This window comes from Gekko japonicus, unplaced genomic scaffold, assembly GCF_001447785.1.
Source record: "Gekko japonicus isolate JY-2015 unplaced genomic scaffold, Gekko_japonicus_V1.1 scaffold404, whole genome shotgun sequence".
In the NCBI taxonomy this organism is placed as follows: Eukaryota; Metazoa; Chordata; class Lepidosauria; order Squamata; family Gekkonidae; genus Gekko; species Gekko japonicus.
The window spans coordinates 719,656-745,990 of NW_015174854.1; the positions used below are offsets into that span (position 1 = coordinate 719,656).

At 43.5% G+C, this 26,335-nt stretch overlaps 1 protein-coding gene across 1 annotated transcript in view; it reads left to right on the forward strand.

Annotated features, from left to right (window-relative positions):
* Positions 1 to 26,335, forward strand: part of SUSD4 (sushi domain containing 4) — a 138,189-nt gene that overhangs the window by 55,841 nt on the left and 56,013 nt on the right. The window contains exon 2 of the mRNA XM_015424591.1: positions 17,224 to 17,436. Within this exon, the coding sequence (XP_015280077.1) occupies positions 17,224 to 17,436 (213 nt within the window). The remainder of the gene's footprint in view (positions 1 to 17,223; positions 17,437 to 26,335) is intronic.

Consider the following 26,335-nt stretch of genomic DNA (forward strand, 5'->3'; position numbering starts at 1 on the left):
TGCTGATCCTGTACACAAAATGTAGCTTTTGTTGTGTGAGACGCAAGGAAGGGGGGGGGGACTTTGCTTGCATGTTTATTTTTCTGTGTATTTACTATCAATATTTAGGAGATAGGATTCTACTGTGTTGGCAAGCTGGCATAGCGTCTTGCTGGTCACCTTGCCAGGTAAATGTTTGAATGTTTTTCTTTTAATAAAGATAAGTTTTATTTTAAGAAGAGACCTTTGAGGGTCTCTGCCAGCACCTAGCGGTTTCCAGGCTTACACCTCTGCCTTTGGTAAGGAGGCAACACTCGGGACACATGAACCAAAAGGGGGAGTGTGGGTGGCACGGGTAGACACATTCACAGACACGTGCAGCCACACATTTTTCTCACAACAGACCCCTGCTAATGTTTATCCACTCTTATATGTTTACTACAATTGTATCTGCTAGTAAAACACAGTTTGTTGCTGAATTTCTTGCTAGCGGTTGCTAATGGGTTTATACACCTGTAGGCTAAAATAGCCCCTATACTTAAGCAGTTCCCATTTCCCTAAGCATTGGGAAATTTGGAGGCAGAACTATTACAGGGTTTTGTTTTGTTAGATGAAAGAGCACTGAATGCTTTGTAATATAGCTTTAGTTTACAAAGTATAACACTGTAGAAGAAAACAGATTCTTGCAGCGGACAGCAAAATAACAGATTTTGCATCAGACTGCCAAAAAAACTGGATGTGGACTCCTACAGCTTCCCAGGCTGTTTCCACCTCAGCAAAGGGGGAAAAACAGCCTCCATCCTGATTCAAAATTCAGGTTCTTGCTAGCAGTTTGTCTTTGCCTCCCACTAGCTGAAACTGTCTCCTCCTGAAGGGTGGGGAACATTTTCCAGCCATTTGTTTTGTTTCGTTAATTCCCAGATCAAACGTTTTTGTTATATAGTAGTCCCTTCCGCACTAATTGTGACAGTTAGCCTTGTATTCTCCTCAATATAGGAATGCACTGAAGGTGCAATGATGCATCAACCAAACAGATTGGACTGAGATGCCATCCTTAGGATGAAAGATAGCTGTTGCTTTAGTGGCCATAAATACAAGCACTAGTGTTCTTCAGTATAATTGTTGCTGATTCAATATACAATGTTATCCTTTGTGGTTTTAAACACAGTTTTTAACCTCTGTAGATAACTACTATTGTAAAAATAGATAAAAACCTGGTTCTAAATTGTATAACATCTTAAGGGCTTTTATGGTTGCCACTGTGAGCTTTTTTCTCCTGGTAGGTCAGGGACAGTTCAATATAGCAACAAGAAAGGTTCCAGAAAATAGAATAAAGGTTGTATTCTTTTCTATCAGTTTATACAGAAATGGATTCACTCCTGGTTCTAAAGCGATTCTTGCCTGGTTGGATATATTCTTCCCTGCAAGATAAGTCTTTTCAGCTAAAACCAGCTGGATTGCTGTTCATGCTTACAACATTTTCATGGTTCTTTTCAAAAGCTTATCTCTTGCCTTGCTCTGAAAATTCTCTTGGTTGGTTTAATCATGTTTTAAAATGACCAGAGCAAAAGATGTCAAAGCCTTAATAATAAAGTCAGGGTTAATTTAATCTCTTTTTAATGGAAAGAAGACACTCGAGCTTTGACTGTTTCTCATAACCATAAGTTTAAAAGCCTCAGTGTAGTCAGAGAGGCACTGAGTGTTGTAACATTTATATGGAAGTGCATTTTTATCTGTTGTGATTAGGTAGGATGAAATCTAGTTGAGACAGAAAATCCAGGTAAAGGATGCTATTAAACAAAATGGGGAAATTATATTAGTTATTTGATGCATCATTTTAGTATATCTTTAGTAATGGAACGCATAAAATATTTAAAACAATCTGGGGACCTACACTGAATCATAGCATGGGTGGTAATTTGAAGATCCTTCCCTAATCCCATCAGTCACTGAATTCCCCTCATGCAGACTTAGGGCCAAACTATATGATACGTTTTCTAATGAATTGGGTCTTGGTTCCCTTAAAAATGGTCTGCTAGTGATCAAATAGGTTCTGAAGTAGAGGCTGCGGCAGGGATACCCCACAGTTTTGTAAGAACGAGTCACCATCATGGAACTACTTTTGACTATGCCACAGGGCCAATGCTCCTTCTAAACTGTGGAGTCTTGTGAGCAAAAATTCTACTTTGTGAGCTACTGGCATTAAAATTGTGAGCAAGTGATTTGGCAACTGCATCAATTAGTTTGCTCTGGAGCCATCCTTCCTGAGCTAAAACAAAAATGTGTGAGCCAGAGGCTAAAAAACTGTGAGCTACCTCACACTAATTCAGCTTAGAGGGAACAATGCACAGGGCCTGATTCTGGTTGGAACCACCACAGTGTGGGGGAGGAGGGGCAGCATAGAAATAATCAGAGTTGGGGCTTCTCTCTATTGTCCCTCAAGACAATAGAGACAGACTTAGTAGTTCATGGCTTGCGCCCATCCAAAGAGAAGAGCAAGATAGAAGAGAGCTTCTTTTCTGTGTTCTAGGAATTTATCATCTCCTCTTGGGATTCCCGCCCCCTGCCAGGTTGTTTGGAACTTCCTGCCTGAAGAGGATCTCTAGCCTTTTGGCATGCACGTGAAAGCTTGTACCCTGAATTAGAACTTCAAAACCAACAATGTTCAATTCTGGGTATAAGTGAGAACTGAGAGGCTTAGCATGTGTAGATCCACACTTCCTCAGAGACATTGAAACAGATTTCCTCAAGTGTTACATATAGGTCGGGGGGGGGGGTGAGTTGCCAGGAAGGACTAATTAGAATCAAGATGCATAGGTACACCTACGATTGGAATAATGCAGCTGGTAAGGTCTGTGAATAGCAGCAAATTAGCATACAGATAATAAAAGAGTTAACAACAGATGGGAGAACTAAATTTGAGTCCAGTGGCACCTTTAAGACTAATAAAGTGTAATTCTGGGTATAAGTCACAAACTGAGAAACCTGTAGGAGAACATTTCAACCTCCCAGCACACTCAGTGGGGTACCTCAAAGCAATGTTCCCTCTAAGCTGTGGAGTCTTGTGAACAAAAATTCTACTTTGTGAGCTACTGACATTAAAGCTGTGAGCGAGCAATTTGGCAACTGCATAAAGTTGTTTGCTCTGGAGCCATCCTTCCCGAGCTAAGACAAAAATGTATGAGCCGGAGGCTAAAAAACCCTGAGCTAGCGCACGCTAAGTCAGCTTAGAGGGAACACTGCCTCAAAGTAGCTGTTTTACTGTAGAGGAATTTCAGAAACAGACTGGAATAGGATATTGCTGAATTACGAGTTAATAACACCACTTATTATTTATTTATTTATTTATAAATAAATAAATAAATTTATTTATTTCACTTTTACCCTGCCCTCCCCGCCAGAGCGGCTTCCAAAAACTGATAAGCAGTATACATTTTACAGTAATAGAATAAAGTACATCATTTAAAAACATAGACAAGTCAATATAAAATATTCTTTCGATGGCGATTAGATAAAGTGCAGTTTAGGGACACATTCAACAGTGCCACCACGCTGGAATCGGAGTTCACACAGGGTGCTGCTGGTAGGACATCACTCCTAGCGGAACGCCTGCCTAAAAAAATCTGTTTTCATGGCCCTGCGGAACTGTGACAAGTCCCACAGGGCCCTGATCTCGACAGGAAGCTTGTTCCAATAGAACAGAGCTACAAACGAAAAAGCCCTAGTCCTGGTTGCCATCAACCTGACTTTCCTTGGGCCAGGGAGGTCCAGGCGGTTTTGGGATCCTGATTGCAGTGCTCTCTGGAGAACATACGGGGAAAGGCGGTCCCTCAGGTAGGCCAGTTCCTGACCATAAAGGGCTTTAAAGGTCAAAACCAGCACCTTAAAACAAATCCGGGATACTATTGAGAGCCAGTGCAGTCTTAAGCACAGGCTGGATGTGCTCCCACCTGGGGAGACCCATCAACAGCCTGGCCGCCGCATTCTGCACCAGCTGCAGCTTCCAGAGTTGCACCAAGGGCAGCCCCATGTAGAGAGCATTCCAGTAGTCCAACCTCGAGGTGACCATAGCATGGATCACTGCAGCCAGATCATTGCATTCGAGGAAGGGAACCAACGCCTAATCAGCCGAAGATGGTAAAAGGCTACCTTGGCAGCAGCTGCTACCTGGGCCTCCATTGTTAAGGAAGCATCCAGGAGCACTCCCAAACTCCTGACCCTCGGAGCTGGCACCAGCAGGCCCCACCGAAGGCTGGGAGTGGGATCCCTACCCCCGTACCGCTCCAATTCAGGCACAGGACCTCCGTCTTCGTCAGATTCAATTTCAATCGACTCAGTCTAAGCCATCCAGCCACGTCCTGCAAAGCCCGGTCCAGAACTTCTGGGGTAGAGTCAGACTGACCGCCCAACATCAGATAGGGCTGGGTGTCATCCGCATATTGGTGACAGCCTAGCCCATGCCTCCGGGCAATCCGGACAAGGGGGCACATATAGATGTTAAATAACATCGGGGAGAGCACAGCCCCTTAGGGCACACCGTACACTAGTGAGTGCCTTCAGGACTGCTGCTCCCCAATGGCCACCCTTTGTCCCCGACCTTGGAGAAAGGAGACAAGCCATTGCAAGGCAAGCCCCTGAATTCCCATGTCGGTGAGGTGGTGGGCAAGCAGCTGATGGTCAACCGTGTTGAACGCCGCCGACAGGTCTAACAGCAGCAGCACTGCCATCCCGCCCTGATCCAGATGTCTCTGGAGGTCATCCGTGAGAGTGACCAGCAATGCTCCCTTTAAGCTGTGGAGTCCCGTGAGCAAAAATTCTACTTTGTGAGCTACTGGCATTAAAGTTGTGAGCAAGGAATTTGGCTCCTGCATAAATTAGTTTCCTCTGGAGCGATCCTTCCTGAGCTAAGACAAAAATGTGTGAGCCAGAGGCTAAAAAAACTGAGAGCTAGCTCACACTAACTCAGCTTAGGGGGAATACTGGCGACCAGTACTGTCTCTGTCCCATGGCCCGGGCGAAAACCAGACTGGAAAGGATCTAGCATGGAAGCGTCATCCAGAAAGCTCTGCAACTGTATCGCCACCGCCCTCTCAATTAACTTGCCCAAATAAGGCGAGTTGGAAACTGGCTGATAGTTGGCCAATTCGGCCGGATCCAGGGATGGCTTTTTAAGGAGGGGGCAGACCATCGCTTCCTTGAGAGCCCCCGGGAACAGTCCCTCCAAGAGGGACTTGTTGATAATATCCCTGAGAGTGCCTCGCTGTCAGCTAGCTGCCATTGTATCTGATGTTACCTGCTTCACATGTCTTGTGCTCTTCCCCCCCCCCCCTGGGTTTCTGTACTTTCATTATGCTTCTCTGTATTTTGCGGAACTGGCCAAGGTCATGCAGCTGGTGGTGGGAGTTGGAGCTTCGCTAAGCTTGTTATGGTTATCTACCCTGTGAACTGAACCTGTGTTGATGGTACTGAACTGTTACGTTCCCATGGAATAGGCGTGCGTTAACGAGTTCTATTCCCGCCAGCGGGAACTGGCCTCATTGGCCCAACATGGTTCAAATCCCTTTATTATGCTATACCTGTGTATTGGTAGTCATTCCTAACAATGTCCTTGTTCCTGTCTGAACCATCGCTTTGAAATAAACCTTGCTTTGAATTAAACGTGGAGTTATTTCGAATGCCTGGGGATCCAACACTCGCAAGCCCTGGAGGCCAGCTTTAATTAGCCAGGAGGGGCACGGATCAAGGCTGCAAGTGGTTGGGCGTACAGTTGAGATCAATCTGTCAATTTCCTCTAGGCTGAGTGGACCGAAATAATCCAGAATGGGACCAGAAGACGTGCATGGAGCCTCAAGTTCACTCACTGTCTCAACTGTGGCGGGGAGGTCGCGGAGGAGCGCCAAGACTTTATCTGCAAAGTAGCTCTCAAAAGCCTAACAGCCGACGTCCAATGCCCTAGTGTTTTGTCTGCATTGTGGCAGAGCTGCAATCGAGGCTGCGTAGAACTCCCTCTTCGCAGCTTTGACTGCCACCTCATAGGATTTCATAAATGTCCTATAAGATGCTCTTGTTGCTTCATCACGAGCACACCGCCATTGTCTCTCTAGCCGTCTAAGCCTTTGCTTCATCAGCCTCAGCTCCTGGGTATACCAAGGAGCCAGCCTAGTGCGTGGGCGCAGAGGGCATCTGGGAGCGATCTCATTGATGGCTGTCAAGAGTCGGTTTTGCCAGTCCTCAGCTAGCTCATCTAATGAGCCGCCAGGGGGCATGGGGTCCTGAAGAGCCATCTGAAACCGCACTGGGTCCATTTGGCTTCGCAGGTGAGCTAAAATATGCTCACTGCTCAAACAGGGTAGGGGTGACACATTCACTCGGGCCCTCAGGGCATGGTGGTCTGACCATGGAACTGCCACAGCAGTAATCCGGTCCACTGTAACCCCTGCTGCAAAAATCAAATCAAGCGTGTGACCGGCTCGGTGAGTGGGGGCCGTTACCTATTGGGAGAGTCCCAGCGCCGCCATGGACGACATCAGGTCCATCATCCGTGAGGAAGCCACATCATCGCCATGGACATTGAAGTCACCCAGGACTATCAGTCTAGGGTGCTCCAACGCCCAGCCGGACACGGCCTCCATCAGGGACAGCAGGCTGTCAGGCGGTGCGTTGGGCAGTCGGTGCACCAACCAAACAGCCAAACTCTCCCCGGCTTCCCACACAAAGCCGGCACACTCAATGCCTGTGAGCCTGGGCACTGGGAGCACCCTGAAGGAGTCAGCCTCTCAAATGAACAGAGCCACTCCTCCCGCCCGCCCCATTGTCTGAGATTGGTGAAGGACCGAGAACTCAAGCAGAGCTAACTGGGAGAGTGCTACTGTCTCCCCATCTCGCACCCAGGTCTCAGTCACGCATGCAGAAAGTCCCAAAGAACTGCAGTCTTATTATTTATGGACCTGGCATTGCACAACACCAATGATGGAGTGGGGTTTCTAATCCCTGCCCCACTGCCTGCCTCCTTTGGGATGGGACGCAGGCTGGAAGGTGGCCGAGCTTCTCTATTTCTCAGCCCCCTTCCCTTCCATTTCTGCCTGGTCCCACCGTTATACCTCCCCCTTCCCAGGAGCACTGGTATACCCTGGCCCATCATTTCCAGCTACTGATGATCTTCGCTACCCTGAGCCTCAAATCACTGGTCACATAGATAGATGGTATATCAGGTGCTCCTACTGACAGTTCACGGAAATCTTGTAGTGCAGTTAACCACTGAGCACTTTATTTTGATAATGGTTGTTTTTATGTTTTAGGTGTTTTACTGTTTTATATTGGCACGTGCTGTCCTTTTTGTGAGCCGCCCTGAGCCCATTCGCGGGGAGGGCAGGGTAGAAATATAATAATAAATTAAAAATAATTAAAAAATAAATTACAACTTTCATGACAATGGAACCCCCAGCGCTTAACAGAGATATTGGGTTCTTATCTCACTACACATGCTAAGTCACTCAATTCTCACTTATACCCAGAATTAAACTTTGTTGGTCTTAAAGTTGCTACTGGACTCAAGCTTAGTTCTCACATCTGTTGCTAATTCATTTATTATCTGTATACTAATTTGCTGCTGTTCACACACCTTACCAGCTGCATTATTCCAATCTTAGCTGTACTTATGCATCTTGACTCCAAGTAGCCCTTCCTAGCAACTAAACCCCCCACACCTATATGTAAGGCTTGAGAAAAACTGTTTCAATGTATCTGATGAAGTGTGCATGAACATGAAAGCTTATGTTGGTATTAAAGGTGCCACTGGACTCAAACTTTGTTCTGTCCCCTGAGTTGTGACATTCTAGGAAGCTGTGAGATGGCAAACTCTTTGCTTTTCCTCAGCCTCCTATTTGCATAATGAAGAGCCTGAGTGCTCTGTGCTTGGGGGATGGATACCTCATTCCCAGTACTTGTCCTCTCTACTAACTACAGATTTGCAGAGGGGCTCCTGTGACATGAATAGAGTGTAACCCAATGGTTAAATTATTGAGATAAATTCTAGGGTGGACGGCATTTCTTCATACTGTGCTTATACCCAATAAATATACCAAGCAACACGAGTGGGAAAGCAGTTTTGTTCTTCTTTATTATAATTAAGTTGTTTTGTACATCATTTTTCTCTGTGTGGAGGTATTTTTGTGTGGGCATAGGATTGTATTCCACATCATCAGAAAGACTGCTCAAGAGTTTTTTAATGAGTGTGCTGATTATACTAATGGAAGAAAGAACGCTCTTCTGAAGTAGCACTCATGGTACACTACTTCTTCCAGTATGAAAGAGGGATGGAATCTCAACGAGGAAGTCAGATTTGTGATATGAACACAGGAAATTGCCATGTGCTGAGTCAGACCATTGATCCATCAGGGTCAGTGTTGTCTACTCAGACTGGCTCTCCAGGGTCTCATGTAGAGCTCTTCCACATCACCTACCACCTTTTAAGTGGAGATGCCAGGGACTGAACCTGGGGCCTTCTGTGTGCCAAGCAGATACTGTACCACTGAGCCACAGCTCCTTCCCTTCTGTACTGCTATGAAATTTTTGGATTTCCATCCAGCCATTTTTATTTATGTATCTGTTAAATGTTTATACCACAACATGAGGACTGAAAGTATGTTTACAGATTTCTATAAACTCCATCTAATTAGTAGCAGCTCACCAGTCAAACATAATTTACTTTATTGTTTCAAGTGAGATCATTCATAACTATTTCTTATTTACAATATTTGTACGAAGGCTTTCAGCCTTAAGTCCCCAACGCTGCTTACAATAATGCTAAATACTAGTATTTTGATCATTAAGTTTAGGTACAGCATCATAAGGAAACTGATGAAAAACTTCATTTCCACTTGTTTTTGCAGCAAGGTGACATGTCAGGAATGTTATGAAAGACCAGATAATAAGATGGAACTATTGCCTTTGTTTAACAACTTTAAAATCCATAATTGTGTCATCTGCTGTATGCATAAAATATTACTGTGATACACAAAATGAATCCAGTATGTAATGTGGTTATGCATCTGATGAAGAGGATTCTAGTCTATGAATACTAATGCCACAATAAATTCAACTGGGACAAGTGCTGGAGATCGAGCGGAATATCGATCACTGCGAGCGAGGTCAGAGAAGTGACCGACAATGAACGTGAGTTCAAAATAAGTGGAATAATTTAAAAGCGAACTACCCCCCCCCCCCGGTGGGAAAAGCGGAGTACAAAGAGGGACGCCTCTTATGTGAATGGACAGATAAACGAAACAAAGGGGCAGGGGGGGAAACAAGCAGCGATCTTGTTTTGAGAGACTTACTTGAGCGTTGAGAGGTGGCGATTTTTCAAGTCCGTGAGAAGCGGTTTGGAAATGTAAACGATCGTATAAAATGGCAGCCTCACAAAGAAAGTTTAAAACGAAACCACCGGGTAGTCAGAGCCCAAAACCGGAAGAGGGAGCAGACGTCATGAAAATCTTAGCGGATATGCTCAAGCCGGTGATGGAGCAACTCGATGGTATTAACCAGCAACTGACCTCCTTGAATCAAAACTTTGCATCCCAGCAGCTCCAACTGGCAGAAACGGAGAAGAAGGTGGAGCATGCGACTGAGAGAATTAAAGAGATAGACACCACAAATAAGAAAATGAAGAAGAGAATGGGGGAAGCTGAAGCAAAACAAAACTTCCAAGAAAACCATCTGTTACAGCTACAAATGGAAAAAGCCAATATGATTCTCAGATTCCAGGGAGTGCTTGAATCGGAAAAGGAGGATCTGAGGAAGCTTCTTGGTGAGATCATCGCTCCAGCAATAGGCTCAACAGCGGAGGAAGTAGTAAAAGAGATGGAGACTGCCTATAGGGCATACTCCAATTATATTAAAAAAAATAGCCTGCCTGGAGAAATTGTGGTCAGATTCTCAAGAAGACAGACCAGAGATGCTATTTTAAAAGCGACTTCAGCAACTCCACTGAAATTGGGGAATACAAATATTAAAACTTTAAAAGTATTAAAACTAAAAGACATTCCATTTGAAATTCGCCAAAACAGGAAAAGCTATAAGGACTGAATTTCTTTTCTTCAAACCAATGGAATTTCGTACAGGTAGGCGATCCCTGAGGGTGTCATCTTTAAAATCAACAATAAAAGAGAAAAGATTGACTCCATTTTTAAAGCTAAAGAATTCTTGAGACATCAGTTGGGAACGGAGGAAGAATCTAAAGATGAAGAATCGAAATCAAGTGACTCCACTACCTCGGGAATGGATGAGGACTCTGCTGTCGGAATAGGTGCAGGCGCAACGAAAGTGACATATGATTTCAGAGACAGAAAACCGAAGTAAAGGCAGAAAGACTCTGAAAATTGCCGTTTGAAGCAAACAACAAGAAGATGCTCAGAAAGTTCTCGCACAACAACATACTAACATCGAAGCCGTGACAAACAAGAACTCTACAAGTATATTGTTCTACTAACACTTTTATTAATAACACTTAGAATAACACGGATATGATCTCCTCCTCTTGGGTTTTTAGTATAGTGTGGTTATCTATCCTTTATCCTTAGATGTAGTCCCCTTCCCTCATATTTTCTTTGTAGTTTGTAGTCTGATATAAAAATAATAAAAAATATCCCTTTGGGGATTTAAAATAAAAATGCAATTGATATGCAGAAACTCTGAACGTAACTCAGTAACCCAGATTATTATTTCCACTGTAGAGTTTCTTGGATGGGAAAAAAATATAGGCACACGGTTCAATAGTACCAGTTCCTATGTGTAAAAATTAATTGCTTGCAGATAGCATGCATAACACTTTGTGCAAATTAATCTTGTGGCAACCAGTTGAAATCTTTAAATTCATTCCACAGGATAGTATTTGCTAGGTTACCATTTAAGGTAGGATATTTATCAGTCTGCTTGCTGGCATCATATATTTCACTACTTTAGGGATCATTAGGAAATTAGTCTTCATGTATCATCAGCATTTTATACCCTTTATTGGTTCAAATGGGGAGAAATCACTTATGTTTTTTATAATATGTACTAAAGATTTATGGTTATATTGTGTCTCACTAGAGAACTTTTTCTACAGATATATCTGGAATCTTAAAAACAAGTTAAAACAACCAAACAGTGGATAATTCATACTTTAAAATGCTCAAGATAGTGATAGTCCCTTCAGTAAATTAAGATGGTGTATTGTCAGATGTAGTTCTAAAACCCCAATTTAGTGATATCCCGGCCTCCTGCAACAGTAGGTCTCGTTCTCCATATAGGGCCACCTTTGTCATAGATGTTGGTAATGACAATGGTTATCGGTGGTGATGATTCCCATGTCTCTGTCTTGTGGCTGACCTTTCTCCTTTGCCTGCATGTAGTAAATAAGTGAAGGGTTTGTTATACGTTATGCAACATAAAGATAGAAAGAGTGAGCAAGTAGATTTCAGATGCCTGGTCATAAATTTTAGTGGCTGCAATGTGTATACTTCTTGATTGCAGGCAGAGAGAGGCTGATAATACCACAGTGACTGTTTCTGAGCTTGGCTTGTGGATTTCTGTTATAAAGAGTTTCTTTGTACACTGGGGATAGATGTGTAGCATAAAGACTTTAAAAACCTGCTTACTACTTAGAATCTTAAAATCCTTGCCTTGGAAGAGAACAGAAGTCCAACTGGGTCAGCCTCCTGCCACAGGGAAATGTTGATTGTTCATCAGCTCCCCACAGATCACTCTCATATTCCAGGCTATCCAAAGTTAGGAACACTGTGGAATAATTGCTCCAGGTGTTATTTAATCTAATTAAAATATTTATATCCCACCTTATCTCTTTGGATGGAAGGTGGCAAACAATGCAGCAATGTATGGATGAGAAGGCAGTAGGCTTTAGGTTTGTGAGGCACTGGAGAACTTTCTGGGTCAAGATGACCTAGGCTTGCCAGACGCCCCAGATTGGCAGAGGTCACTTACTTTTTGGGGAGTTCTACCTGCCACCGGCCAGCTGGCCGGTGGGGGAAACCCTGCCCCCAAGCCCCAACACCCGCAGCCACCTGGGAGATCAGGCGGGCAGGGGTCTCCACCTGCATGCACTTAAAAAGAGCCCCTTAATTGCAGGCAACTGGCGGGAAAGGGCCCCGCATGCCCAATCTCCGAGTGGAGATCGGGCGCGTGAGGCCCTCCAGCTGCCTGCAGATCTGTTGGAGAAATTAAAAGCCAATGTCTCTGAGTCCTGATGGCATATACCTAAAGGTTCTTAGGAACTCAAATGTGAAATTGTTGATCTAACAAGTATATGTAACTTGTCTCTAAAATCAGAGGACTAGAAAATAGCAAATGTTACACTGATCTTGAAAAGTGGACTAGAGGGGAACCAGGAAATTTCAGGCCAGTTAGCCTACCATCTGTACTAGGCAACTTAGTAGAAACTGTAATCAAAGATAGAATTATTAGGCACATAGAGGAACAAAGCCTGCTGAAAGAAGATCAGCATGGCTTCTGCAAATGGAAGTCATGCCTACCCCACCTGTTTGGAGTTCTTTGAGAAAATGAACAAACTTGTAGATTATGGTGACCCAGTAGACATTACATACTTTGACTGTCAAAAGGGTTTCACAAGGTACCTCACCAAAGTTTCCTCAGTAAACTTAGCAGTAATGGGATAAGAAGATTAGTCCTTTTATGGATTAAAAATTAGTTAAAATGAAAGGAAGCAGAGAGTAGGAATAAATGGACAGTTTGCTCAATGGAGTAACATAAGTAGGCAGATTCCACAAGCATTGGTATTGGAGCTGGTGCTATTTAGTTTGTTCATAAATGATCTGGAGTTGGGATAGGCATTGTAGTGGCCAGGTTTGCAGATGACACAAAATTATGGCATAGTCTGGGGAAGGATGGGGAAGACCAAGGCCTGCTGTGAAGAGCTCCAGGAGGATCTACACAAACTGGGGGAGTGGGCATCTATAAGGCACATAAAGTTCAGTACGGCTATTAGCCATGGAGACTAAAGGGAAATTCCACATTTAGAGACTGTAAACCTCTGAATAGCAGTATCAGGAGGCAACATCAGGGGAAAAGTCCCAGTCTCTGTGCCTTGTTGTTGGCCCTCCAGAGTAACTGGTTGGCTGCTGTGTGAGCCAGGATGCTGGACTAGGTGGACCAGTTAAAAGAATCAAAACACAAATTAAAATATACAAATTTAAAAGCATTGAAGTTGTAAAACATACAAGAATTAAAAACACACAGGATTAAAATGAAAAAAATTGTGTGTGTACATAAAGTGTCGTCAAGCTACAACCAACTTACAGCCACTCCAGCAAGGGTCTTTCAAGGCAAGTGAGAAGCAGAGGTGGTTTGCCTTTGCCTTCCTCTACAGAGGCTTCCTTAGTGGACTCCCTTTCAAGTACCAACCCTCTTTAACTTCTGAGATCTAATGGCATCAGGCTATGCCATGCCGCCTTCCCTCCTTGAAACGATTTACCCTACAGCAAATGCTCTCTGGAACAAGACTGTCTTATATACCTTCCTAAATGTAGCTAGTGAATGCACTCTCCTCACTCTAGCAGGCCACTACAAAGGGGTGCCCATATGAACAGACCTTGAAAGCAGCTTGAGGAGGCTGTCTGAAGACTTAACTGGTACCGGAGGGCGGAAGATGTATAAAGAGATGTGGTTAAATTAGTCAAATTAGGGAGGCAAGAAAGCCATTGTTAGCAAAAGCCTCCCCTTGCAACCTGAAGGATGGAATCCCAAACAGTTTAGGGCCGAACCTGGCATAGGGCATTGTCATTATTGGTCCCGTGATAGCCCAGCCATTAACAGAGCCAAGACTATACAATTGCCCTTATACCTCTCTAATAAAGATTTCCCTTCCCAAACCAGGACTTCTTTTGCCCAAAACCCCTTCTGGGCCATTACTGGCCATTCCGGTCCATTCAGGACCATTTCCCTATTGTACCACACTGTCCTGCAGACCCAGTTTTCCTATATCTGGACTCCAAACCCAGCCATCTTTGGTTCAGTTTCCTGGGATGCGTACCATCTATCTTGGGTTTCCATGAACGTGCTTGCTAGGCAAGCCATCTGTTCTTCACTGCAGACTCTTCGGAAGGTAGCTATTACCCCATCAACGCTTTGCCCTCTTTAATCTCTGATTTCTTAAGATCACCTCAACCCTTTATTTCTTAGCTTGTGTGTGTGTGTGTGATATTTCTACCAAATTAGCTGAATGTATTAGGGATATTTACTTAATAAATCTTCAAAAGATATTTTCTGTGCTGCTCTGAGGGGGTTCAAATCTTGTAATTTGAGAGTAACAAGTGGGAAACAGATGAGTGTGAAGGGACGTCACTCTCTAGGTGTCAGTTCTTGAAGGTACCTTAGTCTTCCCACTGACTCCTCTTAGCTTTATCAGTGATGACAGTGGATTGTGTGCATTGCCATTAGTCTTCTGGCATGATGAAACTAGTGTTATCTAGCATCTTATAGATACGTTACAGATTCTGCCATATATTCCATTGTGTTTGTTTTACTAGAATATCAAACCGAAAGGGGAAAAAATGCGAAAATTAAATTGCCCTACATCTTTTATGTTTCGAGTTCTTTGAAAACCAACATCCCAGGCTTAATACTCAGGATGCAAACAGAGGTTTGCTGAGAAAAATGTTCTGAATGCTGCAACACTGTGAATTATATCTTTTAAAAGAGATTTTCAGTGTGTCCCCATTGGAAGTATTTGGTGCTTAGTGTGCAGGAAACGGTGAGCCCGGTTCTCATTCAAAGTCAGAACACTAAAGTCAGAATTTGATAGCTTTATTTTCCAGGCCTGCCTCCCACTGGCATTGATTGCTCCCCCTGCTGTGCCAGTTGTGAAGCTGTTTGTTCAGCATATATTTGGTTTGAAGCCCAGTTTTGATTGTTGTTTTTCTTTTCTTGTAAAGCGGCTATGTAAACTATATGCTGAAATTACTTTAATTACAGCAGTTTCTTAAATTTAAATGTGGTCTCTGGATAATTCATGTCTTGGATGCAAGTGTAAGGTGAAGCATGACCCTGACTCCCTACACTCTTGGCCTGTTTAAGATGATGCTTCCCCCTCCAGTTTTCTTTCCCACGTGGGTGGGAGAGTAAGATCACAACTTCTTCATCATCTGGTACACCTGTCACTGGATAGCTATTGGAAGATACAGTGTTCAAAAAGTTAATGACATCTCTGCACAAAGTTACATTTACATAGACGAGAATAGTGTAATTGCTATCATGGATAAAATTCAAGAATCAACCGTGTTACTACCAGTGCAATCCTAAGCAGAACTCCTGACAGTGGGCTTGGCTTGGAAGGGTGTAAGTCTGCTTATTATCACACTGTACATGTTAGACTTTTCGTGCATCTATGCTATTGCCTGTGACTATCTGGTCATCTTTCAGAAGTGGGACAAGTATTCTGGGTGGGAATGGAAGGAAGATAACACTGGCTGCCCACCCACCAATACACTGCAGTGATCTCTTTCCTATCTATCATTCAGACTGTGCCATTGTTGTATAGCAAAGCTGTAGATTGGTCTGCAGAGTATAATGGAAACCAAAATGAAAGCTGCTTAGTTTGTACTTTTAAAAGATATATCAAAATCCAAAAACAAAATACCATGCAATGCCTTCTGTTATGACCAACCATCATAATTGAGGTATTGAGGTCTCTGAAACTCTTCCTTAGGCTAGATGTTCCAAAAGGGGGGGGGGGACAAGTTTAAAAGATATTACATGGATTTACTTTTGGGTCCTGGTATGGAGCATTGCAGCTACTGACTTTTATCCATACTTTGGGGGTGCCGGAATTTAGCTGATAAAGAAAAGGACACCAGAGGGAGAAGAATCTGAGAAGTTTTACTAGGTAATATTGCCACGATTTGACTTACGTTGACTCTGATTTTAGTAGTTGGAGGAGGGGAGAATTATGTGATAAGCGGCTTTAGGTCCCCACAAGGGACAGAAGTGGGATATAAATAAGGTGTGGATGTACATAATACATTGTATGTTGTTGCCATGTGTCCTACCTAGAGCAACTGCTATATGGTGCATATGTACAATGCACATGCAGCCCAGTCATGGAAGTCACAGAAAACCCGTATGTACAGTAAATTAATTTGTTTGACAATTGTGTCGTACTGTTTCTCAGGAGCAGAACAGAATCTGGAAAAAGCTCTTGTCCAAAACACTGTAATAAACATGTAATAAATGCATAGGGTCTTTCTCACTAAAATAGTTTTATCTCATAAAGATGGGAAGAATAACATGAAGAAACCAAGCATAGCATGCAGTATAATGCAATCTTTTCTCCTTATTATGAGGAACACCTGATCCCATTTATAAAATCCCTTCTTAATTAGGATCAGGTGTTCTAAAAGAGCTCATTTTGGAGGCACCATTACCCACCCCATCTCTGCTAGCAGGGGATCAGATGGGAGGCATGTTATGCATGGGTATTTTCTTTTATTTTTTATTTATTTTCATTTACACTCCAGGGTACCAGATCTGTAGAATTTGCCATCCTCTAAAATGTGTCCTGGCCTACGAACTAAAATGCCATTGGTTTGTAATAGGAAGAGTTCTTCCTCTAGAGCTCACAAGCAGAGATTTTGTGTATATGTGTGCGCGCGCGCGCGCGCGCAGAGATTGTGTCACAGGGGTGGAGGGAGTTTCAGTTTTTCTAACCTGAAACAGCCCTGAGGAGCTGCTACTTGCCCTTTAGGAGCAAACATACAGGCGACATAAAGAGTGCATACGTAGGTTTGCTGTAGTGGAGAGCAGATGGCTACCTATTTCACATTGGAGGGAATGGTGCTGGAGGCAGGGTCTACTCTGCAGTGGCATTCTGCATTGGGCTCCCACTCACCTATTACTTTCCTGTTTTAAAAGCTTGAAAGCTCCAGAGATTTATTCATTCATTTTAATCATTTCTAATCCACTGTTTCTACCAAAGGTGATCAAGGACGCCTGCAGACAATTAAAATAATATAAATTAATTCCATGTTTAAAAGTATTTTTGCTGTTGTTTGTTATTGAATGCCCAGGATCACATCTGTTTTAGCCTTCATGGGAGTCTTATCATGAGTATGCTCAGTGGCAGAGAAAATGTGACCCTGAGCTTGTTTGGGTTCTCTGTCCCTTTCTGAGACTAACATAAGACCTTAATTTGGTCCAATTCATATGAATAAACATATTTTAATGTCTTCATTGTAGGATTTGATGTTCTCCAGGCTTGTGCTGATCCTGGATTTCCGGAGCATGGATATAAGGTGCATGGTGCAGGTGTTTTCTTTGAAAGTTCAGTAGTCCGGTTCCATTGCCAAGAAGGATACAGGCTTAAGGGTCCACCTAAAAAACTTTGTGTGAGACATTCTAATGGCTCTCTGAGCTGGAAGCCAAGTGATAAACCTGTGTGCCTAGAAGAAGGTAAGTTATGTTTATTGATAACAGACTTCCTGTGCAATAGGCCCAGACTTTTATCATAAGTATGTTTCCAGTTTATAGGATAATGCTCATCTGTGTAATTATTTCTGATAAAGGATACACACAGACACAATACATAAAACTGTATCTTATGGGCAAAAACAGGAGAGAGATGGCTGAATGTTAGCAATACGTTTAAGATTTTTGACCAGTTGCATTTTAAATTGTTGGTCCCCGAGCACTGTTTGCAAGGCCTTGCTGAAGTTATAGAGTGCTTCTAAAGAGTCTGCCTGCCAATTTAATATGTTTTTATGCAGGGTAGTGGTGGTGAAGGAGGTTGTCGCAGAAAATTTTTTCAAGGATGCTGATGCAAGTCAACAAGTATTCATAAATAGCTTTACTATAGACTGTATTTAGTTACTGCTACGTCAACAGTTCTTTGTAGAACTTTAGTGCTCTGTTTTATTGGACAAGTATAATTTGTAATAAGGTATGTGCTATTATGAGTTTTAAATCAGTTTATATATTTCTGGGATGTTGTACAATAGTAATTTGAGGATTTTAAAAAATGGCAAACAAATTATAAAGGCAGCAACCTTCAGAAGAACTTTTCATTAGAAAGACATTCATTGGCTTAAAACAACTTGTTTTCTTTTGTATGTAATTAGTTAGGTTTCTGGTGTGTGTTTCTTTTTTCTGGTATGTTTAATAGAAGGGTTAAATGAATAAATTATTTACATCAGGTTTAGCTAAATCTGTGACCAGAAAGCTTTCATAATTTAGTAAACAAAGTGCTCTCAAATTACAGGTTTTTGTTGCTGCACTTCATGTTTGTTCAGCAACGCTCTTTGATTACACCTGAAAGTGCAAACTGCATTTAGGAAGTGTGTGAATGCATGCACATGCATTCAAAGATGTTCAGATACATTTTGTTGGGAGAATTGCCTTCCTATGAATTTTAATAGCATGGATCTTTTTTGGGTTTGTGCCAAATTATATGAACTAAATATATGGCCCTTTATAATTTGAGGGAAGGGAAATGGAACCTGTTCTCTCCCCCCCCCCCATTGGATTCCTCAGACGTGGGGATTCAGGGGCCTGCCCTTCAATGGCTTGCCTCGTTCCTCCAAGGTCGAGGACAGAGGGTAGTGCTAGGGGAATAGCAGTCCCAGAGGCACACGCTGGAATGTGGGGTGCCGCAGGGGGCGGTGCTTTCCTCAGTGCTGTTTAACATATATATGCGCCCCCTCGCCCAGATTGTTCGGAGGTATGCGCTGGGGTGTCATCAATACGTAGATGACACCAAGCTCTATTTGATGTTGGGCGGCCAGTCAGACTCCAACCCAGAAGATCTGCATCGGGCTTTACAGGCTGTGGCTGGGTGGCTCAGGCTGAGCAGGCTGAAATTAAACCCAGCGAAGACGAAGGTCCCGTGCTTGAGTCGGACCGGACTGGTGTTAGGGCTTCAGCTCCCGACCTTCGACGGGGCACCTTTGGTGCCAGCTTCAGAGTTTAAAAGTTTGGGAGTGCTCCTGGACCCCACCTTAACGATGGAGGCCCAGGTGGCGGCCACTGCCAGATCGGCCTTTTATCATCTTTGGCTGGTATGGCAGTTGGTTCCTTTGCTCGACTGTGATGACCTAGCTACAGTGATCCATGTGACGGTCACCTCGTGGCTAGACTACTGTAACGCTATCTACATGGGGCTGCCTCTGTTGCAAATCCGGAAGCTGCAGCTGGTGCAGAATGCTGCGGCCAGGTTGTTGGTGGGCGCCCCTAGGTGGGAGCACACTCGACCTGTACTGAAAGTGCTGCACTGACTGCCTATAGCATACCGGATTCGCTTCAAAGTGCTGGTGCTTACCTTTAAAGCCCTACATGGCCAGGTCCGACATACCTGAGGGACCGCATTTCCCCATATATTCCCCAAAGAGCACTTTGGTCAGGGTCACAACACCACTTGGTGACCCTGGGCCCCAAGGAGGCCAGACTTGCTGAAACGAGGGCCAGGTCCTTTTCAGTGGCGGCTCCTATCTGGTGGAACGAGCTCCCGGAGGAGATCAGGGCCCTGCGGGACCTTCCCCTCCTGTTATACAAAATGTTAGGAGTTTTCTATTTGTGCGTCTGATGGAATTGAATTTTAATTGTTTTAGTTTTTATATATTGTATGCACTTTGTGCCTTATGGGCCTGTTCGCAGGGAGGGCGGGGTATAAATATAATAAAATAAATAAAATAAATAAATAAGTTTGTCATTGCCTAGAAATCTAGTGCTTTAATGAGACAATAACTGCTGAAAGATGGTTTACTTTTCATAACCAGTCTCCTTAGGTACAGAAACACTTATTCACAATAAGTATATTAACAAGGAACTCATTAAATGTACAAGATTATCTCTTCAGTGTTACAAAAAAAAAGACCAAAAAAAGGACAGTGTTCCCCCTCCGTCTATTCTGAAGAATTTAAACACAATTACCCAAATGCAATTTTGAATTTAAACTTTTTGAAACAAAATACCCAATGGGAAAATCTATTCAGCCTCCATACAGAAAAAGTACCCTCCCAGTTGTCTCAGTCATATGTAATCAATAAAACTGTGGCCCATCCACCATATGTGTTTCCAAAATCATTTTAAATGTTCTGCAATCTGCATTTGTAATAAAGGATATCTTACAAGGTTTTTTCCCTTTCAGTAGCTGTAGCAAAATATTAAAAATGTCATTATTTAAATAAATGACAAGCTTAAGAATGTTCAAAACCATTAACTTCCATAAATAGGTAATTCCCATTGCACTTAAAATGATGAGTGCTTTGTTTTTGACTTCTCTTACTGGAACAATATCGGAGTGAATTAAACAATAAGGGCATGAGCTTAAAAAAACACCATCATAATTTCAGATCTGAGATGGGGAATGTTATGTCTTAATGTACTAAAGACATGAGTGAGCTTATGCACAGTTCTAGTATAACAGAGCATTACTGGGATTGACCCTAAGGGCCAATCAGAGAAGCCTTGTCTTCGGCAGGAACCACTCTCATTGGTTCCAAGCTCCGTGTTCCTATTGGTTGTTATCTGTTTCTTGGGTGTGGTTTTGTCCGTTCAAATCGTATATAAGTCAGCCTTGTTCTATGTAGTTTTGTCTAGTGATGTTCTGAATAAAATGAAATCACTTGTTTAAGAAGCTGCCTTGATCTCAGTTCATAATAGAGAAGGTCTGTTACTATGATTGCTATTTTTTGGGTAGGACATTGCTGGTTTGCATTTCAAATTGGTTGTATGTGTGTTTTGTGAGGGATTTTGGATTTTCAGGACCATTATTTTCAAGGGAGAGCCAGTTTGAGGGTCTGGGGCAGCTGTTTTTAAAGAAAATAGCAACAAATGTGCACAAAACACAGTCCTCCCTTTAATCTAACAGCCCCCCCTCCCGTTTTGAGGGGATTGGACAAAAGGATCCAGTTCTGTGTACCCCAGAACAAGGCGCTCCCAGCGATCCTACTTGCATAGGGCAAAAGGAGAGGGGGAAGGAGAAAGAACTGGATATAACTACAGCTCTGCCATTATTTCCTGTGTGGGACTTTTTCGGAAGAAGAGAAGAAGAAGAAGAGATTAGATTTATACCCCGCCCTTCATTTGGAGTCTCAGAGCGGTTTACAAACTCCTTTCCCTTCCCCTCCCCACAACAGACACCCTGTGAGGTGGGTGGGGCTGAGAGAACTCTGACAGAAACTGCTTTTTCAGGAACAGCTGTGCCAGAGTCTGTGACTGACCCAAGGTCACATCAACAGGTGCAAGTGGAGGAGTGGGGAAACAAACCCAGTTCTCCCAGATTAGAGTCCGCACACTTAACCACTACACCAAACTGGAAGGGCTAAAATGGCTGCTTTTCCAGCTAATAACAGGATTGCAGGGGAGCTAGTGCTGCCTGTCAACTAAAGACACCCAAAGGGTGATTCCGCACTAGACCTTAAATCCTGGTTCAGTCCTGTCCCCGAACTTACACTACACTCGAGCTCACCTCTGTGATTATCTCAGTGTATTTTTTTTTGTTTCCACATTACATTGAGGTCACCCCGGTTTCATCCCACACTTGTCCCAGGATAAACGGATACTGTTATAACCAGGTATAAATGCAAGGTACATGGATTTTTCAGGGGTTGGGGTTGAGTTTGTAATGTCTAAGTATCCCAGATTCGTGTAAACATTCTGGAAAATCATAGTAACAATCCAAAACAGCAATTTTCATGTATATTTTCAGCTTGGGAATTTTGGAATTCACAACCCTATTACACAGTCCTTTGTGTGTATGTGTGTGTAGAAATAAAATTAGACTGTACTAGGAATAAGGCCCGTTGTGGAAATAAATACAGCAAGCTCTAGAAAGAGACTCTTGGTGGGTGCCCTGGCCTTTGGCACTCAGCGTCATTTTGCTGTGGCGACCTCAGCAGAGTATAATGACACAGGGCTCACCATTTTCTCTAGGGGAACTGATCTCTGCCATCTGAAAAGCAGTTGTAATTCTGTGATCTCCAGTCCTCCCCTGGAGATTGGCAACAATGGTTCCCCAGGAGGAAATGGCTGGTTTGGAGGGTAAGAGTCTATGGCATTGTACCTGTCTTGGAGGTAGCAACCCTATCTCCTTCCCAGCCAACCATCAACATACTATTATCTGCCCCTCTGATTTCAGGTTTCCATCTTTTCCCCTCTCCCTGTAGGCTGTATGTAGGAAAAGTACGGTCTTTCTCCACAGTGGTGACCAAAGCAGCTCACATCATTCTCCTCTCCCCCTTTTGATTTGAACAACAACCCTGTGAGGTAGGTTATGCTGAAAGTCTGTGAGTGGTCTGAAATCACCCAATCAGCCTTCACAGGAAGAACCCGGGTCTGGAAGACCCTGCTCTGAAGCACTAACTGCTATGTCACACTGGCTGTCTTGGGGGGCACCTCAGCAGGGCATAATGACACAGAGCCCACCATTTTTTCCAGGGGACCTGATCTCTGCCATCTGGAGAGCAGTTGTAATTCTGAATCATCTCCAGCCCTCACCTGGAGATTGGCAACAATGGTTTCCCAGGAGGATATGGCTGGTTTGGAGGGTGGAGTCTATGGCATTGTACCTGTCTGAGGTCCCACCCCTCCACAAATCCCACCTTCTCCAGGCTCCCACAAATCTCCAGGAATTTCCCAACCTGGAGTTGGCAACCCTATTTCCTTCCCAGTCAACCATCAACCTACCTTTATCTGCCCCTTTGGCTTCAGCTTTCCATCGCCCCCCCACCTGCAGCCTTTACCTAAAAGAAGAGAAGAAGAGATTGGATTTATGCCCCACCCTTCATTCAGAGTCTCAGAGCGGCTTACAAACTCCTTTCCCTTCCCCTCCCCACAACAGACACCCTGTGAGGTAGGTGGGGCAGAGAGAGCTCTGACAGAAACTGCTCTTTTTCAAGAACAGCTGTGCCAGAACTATGGCTTGCCCAAGGTCATCCAGCAACTGTGAGTGGAGGAGTGGGGAATCAAACCCGGTTCTCCTAGATTAGAGTCCGCGTACTTAACCACTACACCTAGGAAAACTACAGATCCCCGCAGTGGGGATCCAAGCAGGAGGGAAGCAACCTCAACGGGGTATAATGCACAGCAGCCATTTTCTCCAAGGGAACTGAGCTCTACTATCTGGAGAGCAGTTTTAATTCTGAGTGATCTTCAGCCCTCACCTGGAGTTTAGTAAACCAAAGAAGTTACAGAGAATATTGTCAAACAAAGAAATGGTCCCCCAGGAGGAAATGGCTGGTTTGGGGAGGGGAGTCTATGGCATTGTACTTGTCTGAGGTACCGCCCCTCCTCAAACCCCACCCTCTTCAGACTCCACCCCTCAAATCTCCAGGAATTTCCCAACCTGGAGTTGGCAACCCTGTCTTCTTCCCAGTCAACCATCAACCTACTGTTATCTGCCCCTGATCTCTACCATCTGGAGAGCAGTTTTAATTCTGAGTGATCTCCAACCCTCACCTAGAAATTGGCAGCAATGGTTCTCCAGGAGGAAAAGTACAGTCTTTCTCCACAGTGGTGACCAAAGCAGCTTACAGCATTCTCCTCTTCCCCTTTTGCTCTGCATAACTACCCTATAGGGTAGGTTAAGCTGAAAGTCTGTGACTGGTCCAAAATCACCCACTCAACTTCCACAGCAAGAACCTGGGTCTAGCAGACCCTGCTCTGAAGCGCTAACTGCTATGCCTAGGGTAGCCAACCTTGAGGCGGAGCCTGAAGATCTCCAGGTATCACAACTGAACTGCAGACAACAGATCTCTCCTCCCCCCACCCGGAGTAAATAACTGCTTTAGAGGGGGGCCTCTATGAGGAATTTTCCAACCTGGAGTTGGCAACGGTAGTCTGGACTGGCCCCAGTGAGTTCCCCACAAAGGCCTGGGAATGAGATTTTTACTGACAGAACCAAGCTTGGCTGCCTAGCAACAGCCACTGAGGGAAAAGTTAGTCCCACAGGAGCCAAGAAGGAGAAGTATCTTCGTCAGGAGAGACAGCTGTTTTGATAGTTTATTCTGTGAAGGAAGTGTCCAGGCTGGCAGTGAGTGGGGGAGAGGAGCAAACCCAGCACCCAGCCAATGGCACGAGAGTACTCTTGAGTGGCAGTTTATTGACCAATGGCTGATAAAGCGCACTACACAGCCAGTGGGAGAGCTGGAAATGGCCAATACATAAGGGAATTATATATATAAGATGCTTTCATAAGTTTCTATTGGCTTCAAAAATGAAAATCAGTTCAAAATAAAACACTGTCACTGGTTTTTACATGGGGCAGGCTTATGTGGTTTCCCCAGTGTTTCCATGCCACAGTCCTGTTGCAGTGGCTATCCCCCATACCTGGGTCACTGGGTTTGTTTCCATTAAAAATAAAAATCTAACATTGAATATTGTTATACCATATGACAATATGTGCAACAAGTTCTCTGTTTTGCCAGCCTTTTTTTTTTTTTAAAGGAAGTTTCTACCCTTTCTGTTGCAGCCAGTTTCGTGAAGTGGTTAAGTGTGTGGACTCTAATCTGGATGAACTGGGTTTGATTCCCACTCCTCCACTTGCACCTGGCTGGATGACCTTGGGCAAGCCATAGTTCTGGTAAGGGCTGTTCTTGAAAAAGAGCAGTCTCTGTGAAGAGCTCTCTCAGCCCCACCCACCTCACAGGGTGTCTGTTGTGGGGAGGGGAAGGGAAAGGAGTTTGTAAGCCGCTCTGAGACACCTTTGGGTTGTGAAGGGTGGGGTATAAATCCAATCTCTTCTCTTCTTCTTCTTCTTCCCCTTAAGATTTCCACAGCGAAATGGGCTAGAGGTGTTTTTTTGTTTTTTGTTTTTTTTTAGAAAGCCAGGAATTCAGAGAACCTGTTTCATGTATATTTTTTAATGGTATAAGAATAAATTGCTGATTTTTTAAAAAAAGTCTCCCCTGGTCAGGGGGCGAGGGGCAGGGAATGTGGATGAAAAAATTAGAACTTTCCCACCCACACAGCAGCTATCCAGGTTTTACTGTGATTTCCCCAAAAACGTAATAGCAAATTAGGTTTGAAGAAAAATCAGAAAAAAGCTGGGGAAACCTCAGGAGCTGCACACATGCAGAACAATGATGTGGGAAAGCAAGGGGGAAAACTGCTTCCCAACAGTATTGAATCTGGGGCAAAAAAAAAATGTGGAAATGGCCACCTGAAAATATTTCACAGAAAGGCTCACTGACAGCTAATTGGTTGGATCTGTGACAGTCTTCCAAATCCCCCTTCATGCCACTCCTCAGAGTACCCCCCCATCCCCCAGGGTGCTTTGCAAGTTGCAGCAGGAGGGAAGAGATGTAGAAGTCCTGATGATCAGTCAGAATGATTAACTTGATTATTGCAAACAAGTTGTTAATGGATTCCAATTTGGGCATGGTCTAATAGTCATTCACAGTTAATTTATGCTAATTCCTGATATTTTGTGGTAACTTTGAATGTTAAATGTGGAGAATCTGCTAAGCTCATATGAGCCCTATAAATTGTTTAAACACATTTTCTGTTAATATAAGAGAAAGGTTTACTTTGTTTTATTAACACCATTAATATTAGATTGACAGCTGATGAAGACTTTGGTGTCAAAAATGTGTTTGATATTCTGACCTATGTCTGTGAAATGGGGAGAATTTTATACATATTGGTTCATATTCCTTCAGTTTACATGGCCCTTGTACTAGAGAAAGAGCCAATTAAATTGGAGAAGGCTCATTTGGCTGAAGGAAGGCTTCCAGATTTGCTCAGTGGAGTGTGAGGACAGAAGTAAGATCTACCCTGACTATTTTGAGATATTTTGGGTTCATTTAAAATATATTTATTTTGTTTAGGATTTTAATAGTGTATTTTTAAAACCACTATGTAGGTAGGTCAAAAGGTCCAGCAGAATTTCTTGTATGAATCAATATTCATATGGCTGCACTGACTGAAGTTTGGAAATGGGGCTTATAATATGTCAGTCACAGTGTTTCAGGCCACTAATAGCTCAGAGAGCAGCAGAGTATTTGGCCAGAAGCCATACAATTAAAATTGTTCAATCTACATCTATCGTCTGAGAAAAAATGAGAATGAAGTAACTGAAATAGATCATTGTAACTAGATCAATGTTTCCTGTGTTGAAAATGCAAATCTCATATTTCATATCACTTTAAGTTCTCAGTGTCTATTTGTAGAACAGCAAGAATCCAAGAGAACAGCAGGTCCAAAGTCATTGCAGGATTTTGCAAGCTGTGTCAGTCCACATAAGTTAGTCTGGAGACCAGGAAATCTGTTTTGTGCCTGAAAATGAGGCCCATAGTTTGTGTGTGTGTGTGTGGAGATAGCATTTTCCATTTTGCTTCATCCGTTTTTGTGTTTATTC